General features: G+C 45.2%; 2 protein-coding genes across 4 annotated transcripts in view; one reads left to right on the top strand and one right to left on the bottom strand.

Moving 5' to 3' along the window:
- The window catches only part of LOC137415611 (enhancer of polycomb homolog 1), a 102,049-nt gene extending 99,193 nt beyond the window's left edge, over positions 1-2,856 (top strand). For 2 of the 3 annotated variants that reach the window (XM_068101216.2, XM_078782389.1), the window contains exon 15: positions 1,620-2,856. In XM_068101216.2, coding sequence (XP_067957317.2) covers positions 1,620-1,692 — 73 coding nt within the window. In that variant the 3' untranslated portion in view covers positions 1,693-2,856. The remainder of the gene's footprint in view (positions 1-1,619) is intronic. The other variant, XR_010982108.2, reaches the window with a different exon arrangement.
- DCTN2 (dynactin subunit 2) overlaps positions 2,801-26,528 on the bottom strand; it is a 90,171-nt gene continuing 66,443 nt past the window's right edge. Inside the window, exons 13-16 of the mRNA XM_078782756.1 lie at positions 24,064-24,135; positions 16,031-16,133; positions 3,427-3,518; positions 2,801-3,254 (exon numbers count right to left, since the gene is read on the bottom strand). Of these exons, the coding sequence (XP_078638882.1) occupies positions 3,168-3,254; positions 3,427-3,518; positions 16,031-16,133; positions 24,064-24,135 (354 nt within the window). The 3' untranslated portion in view covers positions 2,801-3,167. The remainder of the gene's footprint in view (positions 3,255-3,426; positions 3,519-16,030; positions 16,134-24,063; positions 24,136-26,528) is intronic.

Raw genomic sequence — 26,528 nt, 5'->3', positions numbered from 1 at the left:
TCAAGCTTTGTCAAGTTGGATGGGGAGCATCGATGAACAGCAATATTCAAGTCTGAGCTTTGGCTGGGACACTCAAGGACTTTCATATTCTTGGTCTGAAGCCATTACAGTGTTGCTTTGGCTGTATGCTTGGGGTCATTTTTCTGTTGGAATGTAAATCTTCACCGCAGTCCGAGGTCTTTTGTACTCTGAAGCAGTTTATCTTTCTTTTGCTTTTGACTCGTACTCAGTCTTTCACGTGCCCTTTTTTCAAACTCCAGTCGTGCTGTCATGTGTTTTTCTCAGGAGTGGCTTCCATCTAGCCATTCTCCCACAAAGCCTAGATTTGTGAAGGGCTACAGATACTGTTATCCTTCCACCAGGTTCTCCCATCTCTGACAAGGAATTCTGTAGTTCTGTCAGTGGTAATTGGGTTCTTGCTCACCTCCTTGACCAAAGTCCTTCTTGCCCGGTTGCTTGGTTTGATCAGACGGCAATCTCTAAGAAGAGTCTCAGAAGTTGTATGTTCTTTCCATTTCCTAATGATGGAACTCACTGTGCTCTTGGAAAGTTTCAATACTCCAGAAATTATTTTATACTCTTCCCCAGATCTATGTCTCCTCACAATTCTATCTCGGAGTTGTACGGACAGTTAATTGTACTGCTCTTACTGGTAGAGTTTCTGCTCTGACATCTCTTGTCAACTTTGGGACCTTGCATAGAAAGGTGTTTCTTTCTAAATCATGTACAATCATTTGAATTGGTCACAGGTGGACTCCAATGAAGTTGTAGAGACATCTCAAGGATGATCAAAGGAAATTGGATGCACCTGAGCTCAATTTGGAGTGTCATAGCAAAGGGGTTGAATACTTATTGACTCTGGACATTCCAGCTTTTCATTTTTAATTACTTTGTAAAAATTGCTAAAAATAAAAATAAAATTCCACTTTGACATTATGGGGTGTTATGTGTAGATCAGTGACAAAAAAATCTCAATTTAATCCATTTTAAATTCAGGCTGCAATAAATCAGTGTGTGAATTACTTTCTGATGGCACTGTATATGAATTATTCCACTTTTTACTGGTAGTTATGGATGCATCCTTATTGTATACAACGAGTGGACCTGTTGCTTGATTTTAAAGTGCAAAGCCAAATTTGACGAGTAGAAGGGCCAGAAATAGAAAAATGATATTGTGAATGAGTTTCTGGGAGCTGTTATCTTAACCACTACACAAAAAAACAAATTCAGAACAGTGTGAAGAGGTGGAAACAATCTTTTCACAGTAGGGCGAGAGCTTGCCGTACCAAACCTTTTGCTGTAGGATTATACGTGAAGATCCGAACCCCAAAGATGATCGCTTCTATTTCATGCAGACCATCTCCTTCGGGAAGTGAGTAGTACTCGAGTATGGAAGGTGCCATCTCGTTTTGGCTCAAAACCAGGCTACAACTGCAACTTCGCTCATAGTTCGTGCCTGAAGAACCGCATCATCACGAATGAACTGTGAAAACTTGGTCATGACTGTATTTGTGGTCAAAGTCATTATGCCTTTTCAAATTACTTTGCTGCATAAAAAGAGGTGAGGAAGCTGTGAAATATCTTGCAGTATTCTAAAGTTATTGTGTTACTATTTACAGCAAACCAGCAGACACTGATGGCACACCTGTGAATAGGATAACCAAGAAACCCGTCGCCATGGAGGTCACATAGGTGGTGCCTGCCTGTGGGACATGTGGCACCGAAAGTGGAAGGAGGAAGAGTGCGACGGAGGACTGAGTGCCAGTTTTTCCACTGGTGAACCTCACATTGTAACAGCTGCTATGAGATTACTTTTTTTAAGGAAAAAAAAAAAAAACCTTAACGAACTATTTATATCAACAATGTTACTTGAACGCTAAATATTTACTGTTGAGGTTTGCACTTGATTTTCAATGTGAAAGATTTGAACTATTTAAATGTTATGCTGCATTTTTTCCCCTCTTTTTTGATTATACTGCCTTGGGTGGTACGCTCCATAGATTTGCCAAGCCACGTGTAAAATAAATATATTAAAAAAAAAAAAAAAAAAAAAAAAAAAACTTTAAAAACCTGTGGTTGTGATGTTTTTCAGTGATGGTCCAAATTTTTCAAAAAGTGGGATTTAAACCGTTAAGCAGTGTACAAGCGGCACTGATCCTCGTGTCCACTTCTGAAGCAATCGGCCCATTTTTTAACTCGTGCTGTAACATTGTGGGTATCCTTTAAATGTGATGGCTTGAAGTGAAAGTGTGAACATTTCTAGAAAGTTTAACAAAAGGTAGACTTGCGTTCATTCCCTTCCTTTCTCCATGCACTTCAAACAAGCTGGAGTGCATGGTGGGGTGGGGAAGAAATCAAAAAAAAAAAAAACGTCATGGGGCAATGATAAATTGCATGAGACTTTTTTTTTTAAAGGCAGCCTGAACAAGGTGCGCATCACCCTTGGTAATAAAATCAATATGCCGTTTTGCTAACACTCACGGTTCATGTTCTAAAATGAAATAAAGCAGCGGCATTCAGTTCCAGATGAACCGAAAGGATGCCGTGAGGACTTGTGCTTAATCTTTCGATGTAGCTGTGCTGCAGTTAAAAAATGCATGATTTTTTTGATACACCACGTGTTGCTTGCTGAATCATTCCTTTTGCAAGGTGATGCAAGTTTTCGTGCATCACTCCCACAACAGGTTAATGGCACTGTGGGGGAGGGGAATCCAATTTCCAAACTGGAACGGGCCTTCTCTTCAATGAAGAGCAAAACGTGCAGCCACCCACCGCAGTTCCTGGTTATTGTATGCGAAGCCACTTCTTTGTTACTTTAATTTTGTACATCTACAGAATAAATCCAAAGCAAAACAACGCTGCTGTGCCTCGCTTCCTTTGTGGGTGGAAGGAGATGCACAAAGCAAAACATTCCATTTGCACCCTGCGGCCGTAAAGCAAAACCTTCATAAGAGGGCTATGATATGAAGCAGCAAACTGACTGCTCAAAAAATTCTTTATCTCCATCTTTTGCATTATACGGACCACTGCGGAACAATATTTAACGTCCGGTCTGAAATTATACTTTCTTTTGGGGCTCCTCCACAAAAGCTGTGCATTGGAAGAGTAAAGGGTGGACTGTCCACAAACATGCTCTAAAAGAAAATTAATAAGTGAAAGACAAAACCTCACACACTCAGATTCTTCATTCGTGACTGAAGACTAGTGAAATTGGCTTCGATCGCAGTGGCATTCTCCTTCATAGTACCCTGCAGCTGCACAAGATAAATGGACACAGTAATAGAAATTAAGTCTGCAAATCCAAAAACGATGAATAGTTTGGAAGGGAGAAAAAGGAAAGGCTTTTACACAAACGCAGTCACACCAAGCATTTAAAAACCAGATAATGAATTATGTGAGCGTGCGGGTTTAGCAAAGAAGCCGTACCTGAGTGAGCAGCGTGCTGTTGTTTTGTAGAGAATTACCAATTGCATTCTGGCTCGATTCCAGATGATTCAGTAGTTGAGTAAACTGCAAAGCTGAAAATACATTTCCAGTTAAAAATTGTTGATAGTTGTGCTCCATTAGCCATCTACTCATGAAAACTAAAAATAGTGTGAATGCTTGACGAAACCAAAGTACAATACAGTCGGGTTCACGGGCCGGTTAACACCACCTCTGAACGGATGGACTGAACAGGCTTTAACTCCCTCAGAGTCTGACAATTATTGCGCACTTTACGCTCGCGTGCAGGGCTGAGGAGAATCACGAGAACATTAAAGCTTTTAAAGCCAAATGGGTTTATTTCCCAATCACAACAAATTAACTTAAGATTGACCCAATGGGGGAATTAGATGGTGGGTTTAGGGGAGGAGAAAATGAGGAATTCAAGGAACAACAATAATTATGTACCATGAGGTAAAATAATTCCTCGAAAGTCTAAAACAAGGGTGCCTCACTCCAGTCACAAGCACAGATGAGGAGAGGGACAAAACCGGGCGACATATCTCTGGTGGTAGCGGGTGAGGGGAGGATGGGTGGGGTGCAGGCAATGAAGAGGTGATGGGCAGGACGATGAGAAAACAGCACGACAATGAACAGGCATCAGGCAGACAAACACGGGCACAGGGAGAAGGCAGTCAGGCAGGATGACCTTTCAGCTCTCCTCACTTCCAATTCTGAGATATACCTCAGTTTCTCGCAAAAACTTGCAAGCTCTCCTCAGATCCATTCCCGCTACTTCTAGCATCAAACGGAGAGCTATTGGCTCCTTCCTCATCTCTCCGGGCAATGCTCCGACCCCTTCTCAGAACTCTCACAATCCCTTTGTGCCTTTTCAGCTCCTCCCTTGACAAACCTTGTCAATTTAAATATACTAGCAACGGTACCCGCCCTATGGGCGGGGCTCCAATTGGGAAGCCCAAATGAAAAGGCAAAATATCAGAAATTGAAGGTTTTCTTTATTTTAAATGATTCATATAAACATCCGTTGAATCATATCACACGCAAGTCATCAAAATCTAAACAGTATCTTTAGAATTTCAATAAAAGCCACATCACTGTTCATATCGGTAAATATTATTCCATCGTTTCAAATCGTGATCGATACACTATGATCGTGATGATCGTGATCGTGAATCGTGATCGATAATAGTGTTCACAATCGCGATGTCGTATGTACTCCCGATACGTGTACCAAATTCCCGATACGTGTAACTGTACCAAATCAACAATTAAAAGGATTTTGAGCCGATAGTTGTTACGGCCTTGGCAAGATCGATGGAGACAGCGATCTGTTAGCGTATTCACCACCCAAATAGCTATGTGGAATTCTCTCATGTAGAGATTAAACGTTACGGCTGTTACGGCCTTGGCAAGATCGATGGAGACAGCGTTTATTTATACTTTTAATGAAGGACACTGTCTCGAGCCCCAGTCCCCATCACGGATGGGGCTCAGCGGTTTACCCGATCCTGACGGCGAAGGGCAAGATACACGCTGGCCCGTCCAGTGTAGCGCGCGTGCGGCCCCAGACATCGAAAGGCATTAAACGTTCATGAAACATTAAACGTTCATTAAAGGATTACGATGCAAAAAACATTACGAAATTACGTTCACACCGTCACGTCAAACACTACTGTGAACACATACATCATCACAATGAGAACATCGTCACAATGGACGTTATGCGAACGTGAATGTTATGCGGGAGTCCAAACCTGAGAATACTGGAGACCAAAGCTGAAATTGGGAAAACTAAATAGCCTATTTTACTCCTGGAGATCCCAGGATTACCCACACAAAATATCGTTTCGATCGGTTGAGCCAATTTTGCGGTACCTTCGAACAGACGGACGGACATTTGGTGAATTATAGTAATATATATATTATATATATATATATATATATATACATACACATTTGTATATGCCAGTCCGAGGGCCAGTCAATAAGTAACCTCAAAATGGTGATATAAATTCCAGAATGTAACGTGTGTAGTTGTAGACGACATATGTTGTATCTATGGGCAAGAGTCATGTTTTGCCTGTTTTGGATCTGGCAACATTGAGCGGATGACATCAGTAGAGCAGTTCCAAGATGGCGGCTCCCTTAGAAGCATGCCCCAGGGAAGAGCAACGTTCTGTCATCCGTTTCTTGGGAAGTGAGGGTGTGAATCCCAATGAAATCCATCGCAGAATGAAGATGCAATATGGTGACACATGTTTATCGCTGCAGCAAGTGTACGACTGGGACAGGAAGTTTAAAAGTGGAGTGTCCAGTATGGCAGTGGCTGCTCGCTCGAGCCGGCCTCGCACAGCCGACACACCAGAAATGGTTGGAGGAGTTGAGCGCGTGATCATAATAACATAGGTCACATGGATTTGCAGCCATATTGGATTGAAGTAAAACATTTAAAAATAATTTTCTCTGAACCCACTTAACCGATATATTGGTGAGCAAACTTTTATCGTCATGGGTACTCGATAATATACCTAATGTTTCACATTGACGGGTTCAGCAGTTTGGCAAAAGGTTTTTGAAGGTTTTGGCTTTGATCCAATATACTAATATAGCCACCCAGACACATGACTTATGACGTTTTAGTTATCAAGCTTTCTTTATCATGACTAGTTGATCATATATATGAACTTTTGCATCAATCTGTTAAGCTGTTTCGGAGAAGAAGATTTTTAAAGGATCTGTTTTTTTCAATCTAATATTGCTGACCAAACACATAACCTTGATGTCATAAATTTAAAACCTGAAACTGGGTAGTCGATCAAGTTTGTGAAGTTTCACTTTAATCAGACAAGGTTCATTTTTCTATCCAAAATGGTTGCCAAACCACGTGACCAATGACACTGTTTTCACACTATGTGCAGCAATGGTATTGGATCACATGTGTAAAGTTTCACATCGATGGGTTATGCAGTGAGAGAAATGATTTTTAAAATATCGTCGTTCATTCCATTATGGCTGCCAGACAACAAGACTGATCACATTTTAACGATCAATCGTATATCCTCAAGGGCAGTCGATGACAGTTAAAGTTTTGTGCCATTCGTTTCGGCAGTTTGAGAGAGGGTTTTCAAAAGTTTTCGCTAAAATACAATATGGCTGCCAAACTATATCGATTACATCATAGTAATGGAACTTTTTGTTCCACATGGATAGTCGATCATACCTGTAAAGTTTTACCTTGCTCTGTTTAGCTGTTTCAGAGAGATTTTGAAGGTATGTTTTTTTCAAAAGCATATGCCTGCTGTACCACATCACTGATGTCAATTTAATTTGACAGGTTTCTTGGTAGATGACATTTAAAATTTTTCATACTGATCGGATAAAGCGGTCAGATCCAATTATGACGTCATCATGAAGGCCAATGTTTGACATCTATCTATAATTCCACTAATCTCTGTGTGTGTGTTTGTATGTTTGTATGTTTGTTTGTGACCGCTGTTTCTCGACAACCACGGGTCCGATATACTTTAAACTTGCCAGGTATATTGCTGGGGACCCGAGGATGTGCCTTTTCAAGGTTTCATATTAATCGGACAAGTAGTTACCGAGCTATGGCGATTTCTTTACCAAACTCCGCAAGCCGTTCGCTTTGGACCAAACCATTGCATGTAAATAGAGGGGGGGGATTGTCACCGTACTCGCAAGCCGTTCGCTTTGGACCAAACCATTTCATGTAAATAGAGGGGGGGGATTGTCACCGTACTCGCAAACCGTTCGCTTTGGCTTTGCGAATGGACCAAACCATTTCATGTAAATAGAGGGGGGGGGATATAATTTTGTACGGGCATGCCCTAGTTTATCAAATGTCATTATCAAATGTTGTTCTCATAGTGTGTTCCAAGGTTAATTTTTTTTCATTCAGCAGTTTCTGAGATGTTCAACATTTTTTCCTTTTTCCCAACATGGCTGCCATACCACATCACCTACATCAGTTATCATAAAAAAAATCCAAGGGTAAGTAAGCCCTTCTATGTTGAAAGTTTCACATAAAATAAGTTATAAAAGTTTCATTCTGAAAGTTTTCACGTAAAAATTTAAAAGGGAATAAATGTGCAAAAGTGCGACAGAATAATTATAACAATAAACAGAACAAACAATATGGTTCCTTTGGTACCCCAATTATACCAACCCATGTGCCCCGGAACCACAAAGGCCTAAACAAATACGCCTTGCTCTCATTCACTCAGGGGGGAATACGGGATAGAGAAAGGAGATGACGAAACAAAGAGAAACCTGTTCCACGTGGCAATAGCAATGCTCGCGCAAGCGGTATGGGTCATTGGCCGGGTGAGCGGTGGACTGGTATGGGGCTAGGGCTCGTCCCTACTGCACCCAACGCACCGCACCATGAGTTGCCACGAACCCGAAACTCCAGGAACTCTCCAACATTGAACAGCAGCGAGCCACCAACCAACCAGGGCAAGCAGGACAGAATCATAAGCCACCACGTACTTTGCGGCGCTTTTATTATGTCTCGCAGGGCCCATCAAACTGTCCATGGCGTGCATCCATTGGCCAGCGCAGCCAGACAGATGAGGATTTATGGTTCATGCCCATTGGCTGGCAACCACCAGTGGAGTTTGGGGGGAGGGGTGAGGAGGGGGCAATTCCCCCCACATTAATTGTTTTCAATAGTTTACAATCAAGATGAAAACATCCTGTATTTAAACGTGAGTAACAATAATGAACGTGAACCGTATTTGTGATTTCACGTACACTAACTACACTAGCAAACGGTAATTTAGGAAGTCAGACCGAGCTACCAATTATTATTAAAACCTTGCCGCCGCCCCCGCCCTCCACCCCCCATCCCCTAAAGAGAAGTCAAACCACGCCGATGCTGGCAACTGAAGAAAATTCCACATTCTGATTCAGAACAGAAATTCTGATTCATGGGCTTGTTTACCAGGTACGTCAGATGGCTTTGAGCCTGACAGATAACAATATATGGGCACATTCAGGGTGTGTCTTGTGCCCTTGCGCTTATCCTGCGGATGCGCTCGTGGACTGCCGATTAGCTGTTAGCTAAATAAATACTATATAAAGGACAGATAGACGAGGAAGGTTCAATAACACAGGAAGGGAGGAAAGCTGGGGTTGGACAGAGAAACTTATGTGTGAGGATGGGGGAGTGGAACTAGATCTCTGAACACATGCTCACCACACCTTATAATTTAGAGGAGCTACCACACCACACTTATGCTAACACATGCAATGAAATAATTATTCTAATCTATTCCCCATTCTCTTCTAAACTGGATCCATAACAATATAATTACGAGAATTGTCTACAAAAAGAATAAGCTCAGTGAGAATCATTATTTTGGAGAAAAATAACATGGTGGTTTCATAACGGGGGCTGGGAGGGAAACAGGATTTGTCCAAACCTTTTAACCACAACTCTACCAGCCCTTACATAAATAGATAATATTGTTACGGACGCGGTTAAGATGTTATTTACCGAGCGGTGGTATTGCCGCGACCTAACAGTTCCCCCGATTCTTCCCCAACTCACCCGATTCCACCCAAACGTTGGCCAAATCGCGCTATGCTAAATCAATGATGGAAAGGACACAACGACGGATAGATGAAACGACGCAAGGGGTACAGTTCTCAAGACCTCCGGAGGAGGGTATAATTACAGTGGTGGAGAAAAGGGGGTAGATTACAAGGTAGTGAGGTAAAGACACAGAAGAGATAGGCACTTAATTACAGTCTTATCTTATCCCAGACAGACCACAGACAAACGGAACAAGGTAGACTTACACAGGGATTGATGGCAGGAATGGACAGGTAGGTTGATAGCACAAGGTGCACCTTGGCTCGGGGACAGGATCAAGCACGGTCCAAGAGATGCAGGGAGGTGTCACAGCGCTCGGAAGGGACGTCTCTCTTGCTTCAAGCTCAGCGCGCATCTGACGTCACCTCCCTCTTCCTGCGCATGCTCAGCGGGGAGTGACACGCCCTCGGCTGGTTGGCTCCGCCCCCCTGGGGCCGGTCCGCCGCTTCCATTGGGTGCGGGGGTTACCGGGCTCCGCCCTTGACGAGGAGCTGACAGGGAGCCCCTATTTGGTAACCCCGTCGAGCACATGTTCGATGGCGGCTCGTTGGGAAGGCCTCGTGCCCTCCCAACACCCCCTACCAACCAAGCCGGAGTGAGGACGCGCACTCCCTGTGCACGCCGCTGCCGTTGCTGTTGTTGTTGTTGTTGCTGAACCGTGAGGAAGAGCTGCGGGGAGGTATTGGGAGGTCCTAAACTTCCTAACGGTGCCATACAATCACATTCTGGTGCAACGAAGGGTCAGAATTAATGGAAACGAGTCCTTAACTGACATAGACTAAGAATAACTAGCAAGATGTCCTATAGTTGTCTTACATGAGATGCGGTGAACCTGGGCACATTTAATGGGGGAAATAGGGGGAGGTCGGGTCTACAGAGTGTTGTTTACAGAAAATGGGACTAGGGAATGGGGGATTGGGGATAGTTGGGAAGTATTGAGGAAATAGGGGAATATTTACAAGCGGATATGGATGGATGCAAATCCCATATCCGCAACATTGCACCCTTCTCTACCTCGGGGCGTCCCGACCCGATAAATTTTTACCTACTTTAGTGTGGCACTCAGATGTAGTTCCCTCTACTATTAACTCAACCCTGAGTGCGACAGTTTTACAGATGTTCACAAATGAGTAAATATGTCCCCCTGCGACGTTGCACCCTTCTCCTAACAGAAACACACCCACAGGATAACCGAATCGCGGAAAGCATCCTCAAACTATACATTGACGGTGGGGAGCATTATTTACTTTATTTACAAAACTAACCCAGGACCTGCGATTGTTCTTTCTGGGGGGAGACAGTCTGCTCTGCATCAATGCACCATTAAAGCACCCAAAAACGCACCAATACACACCCAAGCACCAATCGGTGCAGTCATCACTGTTCATCAATGTTCAACAATAAAAAATAAATCAACAACCCCTAACGCTGCAGGTGATCTCTTGCTCTTCGGCTCCCTCTGCTGGCTATTTACTTTCTTCCAGATGTTGTCATTTCCTTTCATTTTCTTACTGGCGGCCTATTTGAGCATAAAATGAAATGCACCCAACGTGTCCATTTTTATTTATTTATGGCCCACAGGGCCGACTAGTGTGGTTCACCTGTGGGGCATCGGTGCCCTGTGGCCAAGGTCCGCCAGCAAGATTTCGGGCCCTCATGGCCGGTTCCAGCAGAGGGGCCATGCCCCAACCCATGGGGTCCATCAGTGGGGCTCGGCCACAGACATGTCCATAATGTGGTGCATCGATGCAGACAGCTGGTTCTGAGAGTTCCGGGCGCACAATGGCCGACTCACGCACGCTCCCCTCGGCGCCCAATGGCGCACAGGTCATGTGGGGAAAAAAAAGGGGAAAGACAAATGAGCGAGGGGTAAGGTCACAAGGGTACACGTCAATAAGGCAATGCAAGGCGAAATGCGTACGGAGAGCGAAATGAGAAAGCTCGTCCCTACCGTATGTCACCCCCCCCCCCCCCCCCCCCTGTCACCTACACTACCCTTGCCCTTACCCCATATTTACAAAATCTACACATTTATAAATTCGTCGCTAATGTCTCGTCTCCCGATATTTCTCCAATACCAAATTCGTCACCACAATCCCTCTAACCAAAATTTGCCATCACCCAATTCGTCATCAATCCTCATAAGGAGGAAGAGATGGAACATCAAGCACAATGTCACACCCACGTCATGATGCGTCTCACATTCCAAACATCTGCACAATAAAATAACAAAACATGGCATGGTGTGGAGGTACGTCATCTCAGGTGAGTGCATGTAGATGGTGCGAGGAGACTTCAATCCTAACTATCCTCTAAATGACATTAACACACTTTATACTACCCGGGGTCTCTCCCTGCCAATCCATTGGCCAACTTACACTCTGGGTTCTAAAAACCAATTCCCATTGACCAAACTGTGGTGCTTCTCAATTTGGGGTCTCACTCCCCTGATTCATCTCCCGGTGCCCTTGCACAATTTCTGGGCTGTGACGTGTAGCTCTCCCAGCAGGTCTACCCACCTGCACACCTCCCCCACTGCAGTTGCCACCCGAGCTTACCTAGCTCCTTAACCTAACCTATCTACTGGGGAAGGCCCCTCCTGGCTCTGTCACCCCTTGGTGCCCTCTGGCACTGGGCTACCCGGGTCCCATCCACAACTACCGGCTCCCAGAGCCCACCTGCGGCCTCACCTGGCCGACATCCTCACAGTGGTGGAGTGCCCAAACCAACTACACACACTAACAGGCTACACGCCCAGCCATTTCCACCACACTGATGCACCCATCCAAATACCATTCTTCCACCCGCACCACAGATGCCAATATCCAACCACAATTTACCTATACCCTCTACCTAACACTTACACTACCCGCCCCGGGTACTCGTGAAAGGGGTCCACTCTTCCCCCATCCACACCTTCGCACCATGCACACCACTCCGTACCACTTACTCCAACTCTCTCCACACCACTCATTCCAATACTCCATGTATTCCACACACCTGTACTTGCACACCTGTGCTCTCATACTTGGTGCCGCCTGCACCCTTCTCTCCCCCAAGCGCATTCGCGCTGATCCACAACACTCACTACTCATACACTGCTCCACACACCTGTCCAGTTCTCACACAGCATCATCTCATCTAACTACTCCCCTCTGAAACTTGCGCTTCCCAGTCGTCCCTTTAAACTATTGCGCTCCCTCGTCATTATCATCCACTCTAATCTACCTGCGTCCCCTCTACAGGTATCCTTGTCACTAACTAACCTTAACGTTGCCTAATGTCATCTTCTAGGGCCCTACACACAATATCCTAACCCACCCGGGCTAGTTTTCACTGCCATACACCACATAATCTAGTGCTCCTTTGCCCCCCCTCGCCGTGAGGGATGGTGGATTGCCCATCCCACCACATCGGGGAGGTCCCACTATCAATTTTGCTCGTCCAAATTCCAACCAATTCAAAAATTTTCCATTTACTGCCAATTCTACCCACTATTATAAATTTCGTATCAAATCACTACCATCATCATCACAGTCTGCTATATCCTAGCCTCGGTGCGTCATGACATCATTAAACTCGGTTCGTAAAGCCGAGCAATGAATTCGGGTGGTTTGGTCGCCTGCAGGTTGAATCCGTCCGGCTTTCGGTTCAAGGGAGGTGGTTTGGTTGGGCCGAGGTTCCACGCACCATCTCGGCGCGGCACCTTGCGGTCCCGGGCCCGATGGCTCAATCTCCCCCGGTCGGAACCCCGTCCCCACGAGGGGGCACCGTTCCGCTTCCTCCCACTCGCCCTTGAACCGGACCGGTCGCCTCGCCCGCCAAGGCCCGGACTCGACCGTGCGGGGCGGGGCCAAGCCCGAATCGGCAACGACGCTTCGAAGAGAAACGACGCAGCTTCGATCCGCGCCGGGCCTCGCATCCAACAAAGCACACCGCGCCCCGAGTGCTCGCATCGGCTATCCGTCGCCCTAACCGCTAACCCGGTTACCGTCGATGCTTCACCTGCATGCTCACACGCATACGCTACCCATTTTACCCTCACAAAACCCGGCGTTCCAACGCCGTCCGTACATTCCACCAACGCTCTCCCTGTTACACACCACACCTCTCGCGCACACCTCGGTCCACACCTCTCCTCCGTTACGTCCTCCGTAACACTCACCATGGGCGTGCACTCTGGCATCCACCCACTAACGCGCTCAGATGGGCTCTCCCACACTCGCGCCATGACCAACTCAGGTGTGCTTCCTCGCACACCCTCAACCATTCCAAGCGTGCATTCTCGCACCCGCTCCACCACCAACTCACTCCTCGTGTCACTCTCACCCTCGCACGTACACCCCGACGTGCATTCTCGCTCGCACTCGGTTTCACTCCCACACGTTATAACACACCCACTCGCCGACGCACACTTTTTCCTCACACGCGTGCCATTTTTACTCACACGGGACCCTTCACCAACGCCCGGGTGCCATATCGATCCCAATCGCGCGACAATTCTTTTGTCGCTAAACATCCTTTTACAAAATCTCCCAGCACAATACACAGCACGTCTCACCTTCGGGGTTCTTCTTCCTCCCTGCACCAAAACCTGCAAACTTCCATTCGGGTTAAGCACAGCATCGTGATGTGAGCAGGGACTTTGCACATTTTCCATTTCTCCCTGCAATTCCCGGGCTACCTCCGTCATCTCTTCAATTTTAATTCCCAGCACTGCTTTGTCTTTGTTCCCCTCGACGACCGTTGGCTTTAATAAAACACCCTCTACCTCATCGGTCGCCGGCTTTTCCAAACCCCGTGTCGTGATTTCTACCCCCGTCATTGAACCCGTGCTTTCCTCCGCTTCGCTCAACCGGCGCTTCTCGACCCGCGTTACCTCCTCGTGCACCCCTGGGACCCTTTCGCCCACCATGCGATCTCTGTCCCTCTGCTCCCTTTCCTCTCTATCGGCCCTCATTCCGTTCGTTGTTGCTTCAATTTGGTTTCCCAATTCGTTCGTTATTGCTTCAATTTGGTTTCCCAATTTGTTTAACAATCGCTCACTGTTCCTGTTCAAAAGGGCTTCCATTTCAGCCATAAATAATTGCATGTCTTCCACCGTTGGTACAAAGGGCGCGGCAAAATTTGGTGCCGCTACACCCACGTGTGCGAGGACGCCATTTTGTGCGTCTGAAACTCCCTCAACCATATTGCCCATGTTCTCCTCTACTTCGTCCCTCTGATCCTGGGTCGATTCTACCCCACTCTCCTCTACCGGAACCCAGCCGTCTTGATCTGCCATAGCGCGACTTTCAAAATTCGGGTTTTTGTAAAACAAAAGCAAATTTCGGTACTTTATAATTTTGACCAAATTTTTTTCCGAGATGTTTTTTTTAAAATTTGGTTCGGGCCTCGAATCCCACTCCTGACACCAATTGTTACGGACGCGGTTAAGATGTTATTTACCGAGCGGTGGTATTGCCGCGACCTAACAGTTCCCCCGATTCTTCCCCAACTCACCCGATTCCACCCAAATGTTGGCCAAATCGCGCTATGCTAAATCAATGATGGAAAGGACACAACGACTGGGATAGATGAAACGACGCAAGGGGTACAGTTCTCAAGACCTCTGGAGGAGGGTATAATTACAGTGGTGGAGAAAAGGGGGTAGATTACAAGGTAGTGAGGTAAAGACACAGAAGAGATAGGCACTTAATTACAGTCTTATCTTATCCCAGACAGACCACAGACAAACGGAACAAGGTAGACTTACACAGGGATTGATGGCAGGAATGGACAGGTAGGTTGATAGCACAAGGTGCACCTTGGCTCGGGGACAGGATCAAGCACGGTCCAAGAGATGCAGGGAGGTGTCACAGCGCTCGGAAGGGACGTCTCTCTTGCTTCAAGCTCAGCGCGCATCTGACGTCACCTCCCTCTTCCTGCGCATGCTCAGCGGGGAGTGACACGCCCTCGGCTGGTTGGCTCCGCCCCCCTGGGGCCGGTCCGCCGCTTCCATTGGGTGCGGGGGTTACCGGGCTCCGCCCTTGACGAGGAGCTGACAGGGAGCCCCTATTTGGTAACCCCGTCGAGCACATGTTCGATGGCGGCTCGTTGGGAAGGCCTCGTGCCCTCCCAACACCCCCTACCAACCAAGCCGGAGTGAGGACGCGCACTCCCTGTGCACGCCGCTGCCGTTGCTGTTGTTGTTGTTGTTGCTGAACCGTGAGGAAGAGCTGCGGGGAGGTATTGGGAGGTCCTAAACTTCCTAACGGTGCCATACAATCACATTCTGGTGCAACGAAGGGTCAGAATTAATGGAAACGAGTCCTTAACTGACATAGACTAAGAATAACTAGCAAGATGTCCTATAGTTGTCTTACATGAGATGCGGTGAACCTGGGCACGACATTTAATGGGGGAAATAGGGGGAGGTCGGGTCTACAGAGTGTTGTTTACAGAAAATGGGACTAGGGAATGGGGGATTGGGGATAGTTGGGAAGTATTGAGGAAATAGGGGAATATTTACAAGCGGATATGGATGGATGCAAATCCCATATCCGCAACAATATAATGGCTGCTGAGCTAGGAGGACCCAAAATTCACCACATGATTTACACTTACAAATGATCAAGTAAAATCTCTCTGGCTCCTTCTTTTGACAGCTCACGTGTATGTGACAGCCACTGAGAGGATGCATTACCTGGAACCTCATTCCTGTCATCGAGATCATTTATAACGGGACTTGCCACTGGCAATCACTTTTCTTGGGAGATTTAACTTTCATCTTCACACATTTTACTGAGCACTGCCTCAAACAAAGAATTAACAAACATCCAACACACTCTGACCAATGTAATAAGAATTCGAACGGAGCCTTTTCAGTCACGAATACCATTTTGAACAGATTACATTTTGCATTACCCATGAAAGAGCAAAACATGACAAAGGAAACCCTCCAAATTACACCAACACAGTCGCACAAACCATGTTCGTGGAGTTCCTTAAGGCCTCGTAATCTCTCCACGACCTGCGGCAGTGTGTCTGCCATCACACCCCACTGCTCCACCGCCTTGTACAACCTGTTCACCTGAGGGCAAAGTACTTGCATTAAGATACGCATGACGACAAAGTTGCCACCATCAGCCGTCATTGTTTTTCTGCGTATATAATCTAGGCCCACAGAAGAGCAAGAAACAAATTACTAACACATCAGACTGTTACCCACACATATGGTAAAAGATAAACAGTCAAAACGTTTTGGATCAAAGCAATAATTATGTCGTGGTATCGTCGATCACCCTTCTTGTGAATGTGAAGCCTCACTCCAATGAGCTGCCCAAAGGACACATTAAAATACAATACACACTTTTGTACACATACGGCCGAATTTACGAAAGGCGTTTAAGAGTTAGATGTGTGTAGAATCGCTAATCTTGCGATGATCACCCACCGTTCAAAGGTCGCCAATCGCCTAAGAGTGTTAAATATAATGCGGATCAAAACCTAATCACAAGGGTTAAAATAACAAAGAAACCTCTACACCTCGGCAAGAGCATGTTTAAGAATGTGTTTATGGCCTTGATGCAAGCATTGCATGGCTTACAATTCGTAGTTTACATGGGACGGTGAATATGGATGTGTTTGGAGTGCTTGAATTTGCTCAATATGAGGTAGAAGAGGATAGGAATGGGGTAGGTCATGGATGTGAATTGAGAACTTCGAGGATAGATGCAATCCTCTGGAGAAGTATGAACCACCTTTAGAGGCCATTTTCCCCTGCAGAGCAGGAGTTGGCCTTTTTTGGGCACCGTGGTCCCCTTTTTTTGGAGCAATGTTTTACAGCCGGATGCCCTTCCTGTCACCAACCCTGTTGGTCGCCTCTTGCGACACACAGGGAATTACCAGTGAACTGGTACTCAATTTGCCGACCTTGGAAGGATGACAGGCTGAGTCAACCCCCCTGGCGTTAATTCAGCGATCGACCAGGATTCAAACCCAGGATCCCAGGATCCCAAGCCGGCACCCTAACCGCTCTGGAGAAGTATGACAATATGAAATTTGTTCCGCGTTAGACTCTCCAAGGAATCATTTAGTTGGCTACTGAATCTAGTGCAAGATGACCTGTATCAACCCACAATGAGTAATGCGCTGAATCCCCTCCAACATTTGCCAGTGGCGCTGTGATTCTTTCCAAGTGCATAATTTCAATTGGATGTTGGAGACGTGTGGTGTTCTGCAGGCTAATCGGCTGTTGCTGTTTATCTCCCTTCGTAAATTGCTATCTAGATGGGAGATTGGCTGTGGGAGTTCAAGAATGTTTGTCAGCGTTTCAGGGTTAGGCATGTGTTAAGAAGACGCTCACTGAGCACCTTTTGTAAATTTGGCTCAGACTAAAAGGCTATTCATACACTTTCACATCCTAATACAACTCATCTTACCCTAATATATCATCTTGTACATCTTGATTAATACAATGATAATACATGACTTGTTAAAACGCATGGTCTTTGAGAATAATTTTGACATTAACCATAGGGTGATTGAAATTTGCTTTATTTTAATTATATATTTCTATTTTTGTTATCATTAAACAATGATGAGTCTTCAGGTCAAAATATTTAAAGCAATAGAACCAAAATGACCAGATGTTGTCAGAACGGATTTTAGAAATCAATTGCAATACTGTATAACCTTGACATTCACATTTCCGGCATTAGCGAATTCCACGTATTTGCGGTTCCTAAAAAGTAACCTGCTTCTACATTCGCGGCCCTGTGCTTCCTGTATAGTGCGGGAGCCCAGAAACATTTGTTTCACATCTCGAGTACAAAAGGTTTGAGGCCTGGAATATATGCATCTATGATAGGAGACCCCAAAAAGGCAATTCTTAAGTTCTGCAATTCTGCACAGCAACCAGGGGGCGCCACCAAAGACCCCTAAATGTGACTCTTAATTCACAATTTGAGTACATCTTTCAAACTTGTCTTAAAATGTTCTCTATAGGAGTGGAAATCAGAATTCCCAATTCTTAAGTTTTCAATTTGTGTATTAGGTCGCTTAAGAACGACCTAATTAATGCTAATTAACGCTAATTAGCATTTTTAATTCACAATTTGAGTACATCCATGAAACATATGGCAATGTATTCCTTAGGTCATCCTAAATCAAGATCAGTCATTCTTAAGTATCCATTTCATGTATTAACCCACTTAAGAACGCAAAATGTACTCATTGACCCCGTCCCTGGCAAGGTGAGTGTTAATTCACAATTTGAGTACATCTTTCAAATTGGTCCCAAACTGTTCAGTAGATCATCGTGAATCAAGAACAGCAATTCTTATGTGTCCATTTCATGCATCAACCCACTTAAGAATGCAGTCAGTATTGTAACGGAATTTGGGTTGTCACTGGCTGCTATCCCCCCTCCACTCCCTGGCTGGCCCTCCCTTATATGCAAGGGAGGGGCTGGAGTGCTGACCTGAGGGCAGGCCCCAAGTAGACACCCACACCAGTGCTGAGCATGCACACACCTGTCTGGCTGGCCGGATCGAGGGTGTTCAGTTTTGGTTAAGGAAGGAGTTTTGGCCTCCCAGCCAATGGGGAGGCTTCTTCCCTAACTTGAGCCAATTACACCCTAAACAGGAAGTGCCTCTCTACAGAAATGACTGTCCTGCAGTGAATAACTGGGACCAATATACAACATTGTTTGGGGAATAATAACCAGTGACTTAAAGGGAAATATTAACACATTATCAATCCAGGTTTGTGACACTATCTTGAGGGACGAACTTTCTGGGACACCCTGTAGAGGGAGTTGTCGGTTTATCATAGGACCTAATCATGGGGAATCTCCTGCTCTTTCCCTCCATAGATTCTCTGAATCGGCTGCAGAATGTCTGATGTTGCCTGTAATGCCTAGATCACTGCTTAGGTAAGTCAACAAATAGGGTTAGGGTTTGGGGTTAGGTGGCAAAACCCCGGCAGAGGTTGTAGAAGGTGACGACTCCTTGGATGGACATAAATGTGGGGCATTGCTATGGTGAACATCACTGGCGGCTTTAACAGGTGGCGTTTGGGATGAGATGGCGGTAAAGTTCTTGTAACAAGAAACATGGTAACCCTAACCCTAACCCAACCCTAACCCTAACCCTAACCCAACCCTAACCCTAACCCAACAAACAATACTATGCTGTAGGCCTAATAAGCATTCGGGGCCGATACAGAATTATGTAGCCCTAGGCCTAGGTGGCGCGCAGGAAATGTCCAGGCAGATGAGGGTATCCAAAGTTCTGTATGCATACCGATTTCAGGTTCGAACCACAGCTGAGTAGAAAATAATGACTTATTGCCTCAAAATTTGAAATAACTTCTTTTGGATTTCACTGACCAAAACTGACTGACTCGCCATGCTCACTGACCACCCGCTGTGATTTTATTTTTCAGACAATGATTTGAAACATGCAACCATGGAATCGGCCACCAATACTACGCCTACTGTCCAGCCTACTGTCCAGCCTACTGTTTCATCATTGGAACGCAGATGTATTCTTCACATCCAACGCAGTGCAGACAAGAAAGCTCGTCCAGACGTTCTACCTTTCAAGGATACGCAATGGGAAGCAGTAGAAACAGCAGCAGCTAATAGACGGCAAAAGCAACATTTCCAGGACTCTGTCTATTGTGGTGTAGTTCAGAGATTGCCTACGTCTCCTGCTGAAATGGATGGTTACCATGTTTCTTGTTACAAGAACTTTACCGCCATCTCATCCCAAACGCCGCCTGTTAAAGCCGCCAGTGATGTTCACCGTAGCAATGCCCCACATTTACGTCCATCCAAGGAGTCGGCACCTTCTACATCATCTGCCGGGATTTTGCCACCTGTTTGTCTATTCTGTGAGAAAAAGATAAAACGACTCAAAGGTGGAAGCGTCGAACTGTTGGGAAGATGTGAAACCATTGAAGCCGGTGTATCGATCCAAAATGCAGCAAAGACATTAAATGACAGTAAGGTTATTCCAAAAGTAGTTGATACGGATTTAATTGCCAAGGAGGCCCACTACCATCATTCATGTAAAAGTGCGTATTTGTTGTCAGCCAATCGAGTTTCCCAAAAGGACACACGTGAAACAAAAACGCCTTCTGAGACCAGTGTGTTGGACATTTTTGCATACATTGAGCAATCTGTAATAATAGACAACAGACCTGAACTTCTTAATTCTGTATATGAACGTTATCTTGATATTTGTTCGGCATCCGCAGAAACGCCCAGGGGAAGCGCCTTCAGCCTCTCTAGGACATTGATGAGTCACTTCAAAGCGCGCATAAAGATACAGAGTTCACTTGGGAAAAGGCTTGGAAACATCTTATATAATGCAGAAACTGCAGATGATGCAATTCGTGTTGTATATGATTACACATCTACTGATGAGAGAACAATCGCCAAAGCAGCATTGCTTTTGTGCAACCAGTTGCTCAAGGTTGAAAAGGTCGACCTTCCTGAATGTCCGACATTGGAGGATTTAAGAAACGGGGACTCGTCACCCCCAAAACTTGTAGTAGATTTTTTCAATATTTTGTACGGAGGGCTAAAACCAGAGCGATATACAGAGTCAGTAAAGCGCCGCGCAAATTCGTCTAGTCAGGATGCCTTGTTCATTGTACAACGGGGTCGCGCAAAACCTGCAAAACATGTAGCTCTTGGTATGAGTGTTAAGTCGGTCACTGGCAGTAAAAAAATGGTTCAAGTCCTGAACAGGTTTGGTCACTGTTTAAGCTACAACACATTGGAAGAAGTTGAAACTGCCACAGCTGAATCCATTCAAGAACAGAAGCTTGCTTGTCCAAAAGGAACAGTCGTAGGTAAACCAGTCGGATTAACCTTCGACAATTTCGATGAGATGACTCAAACCATGTCTGGAGCCAATTCGCTGCACGATACCATGGGTATTCTGTACCAAAATGTGCCAGCACCTGATGAAGAACGTGAAGCATCTGCTGTCATGGCAGTTTCAACCTCAACTAGTGCTCGGCAAGTAAAGACAGGCAAAAGGAAGAGAACCCTTGAGAGTACAGATACTGCACTCCAGCCATATAGGAAGATACCAAAGATGACGAAGTTCAGTTACAAAAACACTGCAGTCTACAGCCTTCCAGATGTTAGCAACAAGGCTCGCCACCTGGACCTCGTGTGGATGATGAGCCATGCCATTGGCAATGATGTATTGCCTATTATGTGGGTTGGGTTTAATGCAAGCATTTGCAGTGACCACCTTCCAAAACAAGAGGTTCTATATATGCCAAACTTACGCCAGCCTATCACCAGCCTAGAGGTCGTGCAGGAGACTCTCCTCATCACGCAGAGGTGTGCTAATGAGACGGGACAGAAATACGGAATAGTCAGTTATGATCTGGGCGCAGCCAAGCCGGCACTTCAAATACAAGTGACTGAGAAACCGAAATTTGATAACATTTTCATAATGTTAGGCCCATTCCACATTGAAATGGCTTTCTTCAAGGCTATTGGGAAACTCCTGTCCAACTCTGGAGGACCAGAAATGCTGACTGAATCTGAGGTACTTGCAACCGGATCCTTAAACGGATTTTTGACGGGGAAACATTTCAACAGGTGCAAGAGATTGCACCCCATACTAGCCCTTGCTCCTGAGATGCTACACTTCTCATCCTTCTTAGACTCTTACCCACACAGAGAAGAAACAGAAGCATTGATAAGCAGCATTCAACTGACCACGTGGGAGCAGCTTCAGTCTGCTCTAGACTCGGACGTCTTCAAAGCATGCACAGCCGCGTATGAAGCATATACCCAAGTGACAAGATCTGGAGGCCATGGTGCAACCGCCCAGTTTTGGAGAATGTATATAGATTACATTCATAAAGCCAGTGACAACCCAAATTCCGTTACAATACTGACTGCATTCTTAAGTGGGTTGATGCATGAAATGGACACATAAGAATTGCTGTTCTTGATTCACGATGATCTACTGAACAGTTTGGGACCAATTTGAAAGATGTACTCAAATTGTGAATTAACACTCACCTTGCCAGGGACGGGGTCAATGAGTACATTTTGCGTTCTTAAGTGGGTTAATACATGAAATGGATACTTAAGAATGACTGATCTTGATTTAGGATGACCTAAGGAATACATTGCCATATGTTTCATGGATGTACTCAAATTGTGAATTAAAAATGCTAATTAGCGTTAATTAGCATTAATTAGGTCGTTCTTAAGCGACCTAATACACAAATTGAAAACTTAAGAATTGGGAATTCTGATTTCCACTCCTATAGAGAACATTTTAAGACAAGTTTGAAAGATGTACTCAAATTGTGAATTAAGAGTCACATTTAGGGGTCTTTGGTGGCGCCCCCTGGTTGCTGTGCAGAATTGCAGAACTTAAGAATTGCCTTTTTGGGGTCTCCTATCATAGATGCATATATTCCAGGCCTCAAACCTTTTGTACTCGAGATGTGAAACAAATGTTTCTGGGCTCCCGCACTAGTATTTGTGGTGTTTTGCGGGCACAAAAAAACATCCCCCACCAGCCGTGTGTGCGCATGACAGTTCTAAAACTATCTGTCACATGCACATAAATACAAAGGAGCTCTAACAAACCATCCATCACCAGCAGCGCACATAACAGTTCTCAAATAATCTTCCATACGTAACGCATAAAGCAACTGTACGTGCGCAAAAATCATCCCCCACCAATGGTCACACCACCCACCCATCCGCCATCTACCCACAACCCCTGCACGAGTACTTATGTGCACTCATGTCATGGGTCCTAAGGCTACGAGTAGTGCAGGAGATGTCTGCTCCCAAGAGGAAGAAAAAGTCATAAGCCTGGACCAGAGAGTGGAGATGTTTGACCGGCGATCAAGAGGTGAGCGCAGCCTCAGTGGGCAGGCACTTAGGTGTGAACGAGTCGACTGTGCACCACATAAAGAAAAACGAGAAAGATTCAGGAAAATCTTGCGGCAAGCATAGCACCCAGCACCAAAGTGGTTACCCACATCAAGGATGTTCACATCAAAGCAATGGAGAAGGCATTACATGTGTGGATAGAGGAAAATGCCCAGAGGAACATTCCTTTAAGTGGACCTCGGATTTTCGATCCAATCCAGCAAGGGATGTTTTGAAGGCCTCAAGCAACGGTACTGTATCCACAATGTAAAGCTCACAGGCGAGCGTGCCTCAGCAGACCACGAGGCAGCTCAGTTTCCTTGCTCAACTCGCGTAGCTCTGAGAATGGGTATGTACCAGAGCAGGTCTACAACGCAGACGTGACCAGCCTGTTATGAAAGTCCTCATGGGAATTTTCTTCCACGTTTAAGCAAGGGAGGTCAGCATCGGGTTTCTAGGCTGCGATGGAACGGGTGTCTCTTCGCCTCTGTGCCAAGGCCAAAGGGGGCCAACAGAAAGGCGTGGGCAACAGCTACCATATTTATGGATTGGTTCCACAACTGTGTTGTCCCTCAAGTGGAGAAGTACCTGGCAGTAAAGAACCTCTCCAAGGTTCTCCTGATGGTGAACAACGCACCAGGCCACTATGTGGGGCTGAAGGTAGTCCACCCCAATGTCGGTAATCTTCCTGTCACCCACAACAATGCAACCACGCAATTCGACATTCTTTTCGCGGGCATACTCGTGGTTTTTCATGAATTTGCTGTTTTCCACAATTTTTGATTTTCCCTAATAAATCATGACAGGCCGGGAACCTATCCCCTCTTTTCCCATTGAAATAATGCCCCCACATTCACGGCATTTTTCAGGACTGTATCCCCCACAAATGTCGGGGTCCAACTGTATATGCATTCCTGACCCCCCAACTGATTTAAAAAAAAAAAACCCTCCCTAATCAAAATTTTATTTAAACTCTACTCAACCTTCATTTTTTTAAAATCCCGCTGTAAAATAAAGTAGTTCAACAACCACAACAAAAGCTAGATTTCAACATCCATGTCAATAAAGACATTTCATTTGGATAGAACATTACCTTTTCGTGTGCACCAGTCCCCTCAGCATAACTTTTATGTTTTGTGATTTCATTCAGTTTTCCAAGCAGCCCCTGTTCAACACAAGATTTTAAAATTGAAGGGCACCAGAGAGAGAGAGAGGGGGAAAAAAACAACTGTACACAGCACATTTTGCAACCACAAAAATGCCAGTCAAACCCATTTGTTCAGCAGTAAAATGCACATGGTAAATAGAAGCAAAAAGTCACCAAATCGATATCAAATTCTTCACTTGTAATCCCGGGGAAATAACTCAAGTGTGGGAACAAATTAAATCACCACTCACCTCTCCCTACTCACACCTCACGCAGAAAAAATAATAATAATAATAATCATATGGGACGAGCTCACTGAAATGGGTTTAACAAAGATGCTTTATGGAGATGTGAACCATTATTTTCAGTTGGATCAGGGTGAGGTCAGGAAATGAAACTATGAAAGCATGACATACATCCTGCTAATACGGCTACAACGGTCATACCCAAAATCTTTAGCATGACGCTTCTATGATTACAAGGGTCATGCCAAAGGTTTATGTCATCACATAATCACAAAACTATGTGTACAGTCTCATTTACCGACATTGTGCCACATTTGTTTTGTTTCAGGAATCAAAATGATCGCATCTAGTACCAAACCAAGGAGGTGGCCATGGTGGAAAAGTTTATCAAAGAAGATATCTGAACTCATCACATTCATGAAGAATGCACACAAAATTCATCCAAGCACATCCGTAAAATAAAAACAACGAGCTTAGGGAACACATTTTGCACCCGCTGATGAGGTTAACACAACCACTTGTACTGCGTTAAGGACACAAGAAAGAAAACTTCTGCACTGGGATTTCAAAAGTTGGTTGAGCGCTGGCCAAAGAGCATTGATGACGAGTGTGTGTGTGTGTGTGTGTGTGTGTGTGTGTGTGTGTGTGTGTGTGTGTGTGTGTGTGTGTAGGTAGAGTTGGCAGATTAAAACAAGTTTTCTTTAATATCACAAAACGACACCAAATCGAATGAGTAAAATACAATACAAATAGTAAAAAGTCGGGGAACCAGTCAACATGTTAAGGTTATTACTTTAGGTTTTGAGGTTTACAATTTAAATAAAGTTGAAGAGCCTGGTGTTGGCTTAACGGTTCGGGTGCTGGCTTGGGATCCTAGGTTCGAATCCCGGTTGATATCTGTTAACACAAGGGGGGTTGACTCAGCCTGTCATCCTTTTGACGTCGACAAATTGAGTAACAGTTCTACAGAGTAAAGAGGCGACTAACAGGGTTGGCAGCAGGAAGGGCATCCGGCCATAAAAACATTGCTTCAAAAAGGGAACCACGGTGCCCACAAAAAGGCCAACCCCAGCTCTGCGGGGATAAATGGCGTCTAAAGGCGGTTCTATGGGATTCTGCGAAAGTAACATCATTTACAGCAATCCTTTAAATTATATTAAAAATTTAGGAACAGCGAATAGTGTACAATTGTGTGAGTGTGTGTGAGAGAGAGGGAGAGACAGACAGAGGGAGAGACAGCCACAGAGGGAGAGACAGCCACAGAGGGAGAGACAGCCACAGAGGGAGAGACAGCCACAGAGGGAGAGACAGCCACAGAGGGAGAGACAGCCACAGAGGGAGAGACAGCCACAGAGGGAGAGACAGCCACAGAGGAAGAGACAGCCACAGAGGGAGAGACAGCCACAGAGGGAGAGACAGCCACAGAGGGAGAGACAGCCACAGAGGGAGAGACAGCCACAGAGGGAGAGACAGCCACAGAGGGAGAGACAGCCACAGAGGGAGAGACAGCCACAGAGGGAGAGACAGCCACAGAGGGAGAGACAGCCACAGAGGGAGAGACAGCCACAGAGGGAGAGATAGACAGACAGAGACAGAGAGAGAATTGTATGGAACAGAAATGAAAAAACGATGTGTGTGTGTGTGTGTGTGTACGTACAGTATATACACACAATAAGTCGCCAATTTACGGCGAGTCTATTTGCGTCATTACTATAGAACGTCTCCGTCATCAACACATTATGGGACAATAGTCGATTTAAGTCACACTAGTGACTAGTCCTATATAATGTTGTTCAAATTTTTTTAATAATAATAATAATAATAATTCATTTATTTTGTATAGCGCTTTTCCAGAAGCCCAAAGGCGCTTTGACAGAGTGGAAAACATAATGCATAACAATACATGAAAACAACAATTGCAAAAAGACAAGAATCAAGAAAACAAACAGCAGCGATATACGGCATATATATAAGACAAGAATCAAAAAGACAAGACAAGAATCAATAGGGAAATATTTAAAGCAAAAGGAGGGAGAAGGAGAAGAGATAGTCAGGGGTTAAATGCTGTGGGTTGAATGTTGAATGCAGCGTTGAACAGGTGGGTCTTTAGTGATGTTTTGAATGTGGTGAGTGAGGAGGAGTCTCTGATGGTGTGAGGTAGTGAGT

The sequence above is a fragment of the Myxine glutinosa genome, chromosome 7 (genome assembly GCF_964187855.1).
Source record: "Myxine glutinosa chromosome 7, kmMyxGlut1.1, whole genome shotgun sequence".
NCBI classification, from domain to species: domain Eukaryota; kingdom Metazoa; phylum Chordata; class Myxini; order Myxiniformes; family Myxinidae; genus Myxine; species Myxine glutinosa.
Note: the sequence above shows the minus strand (reverse complement) of the source record. Positions and strands in the feature narration are given on the sequence as shown.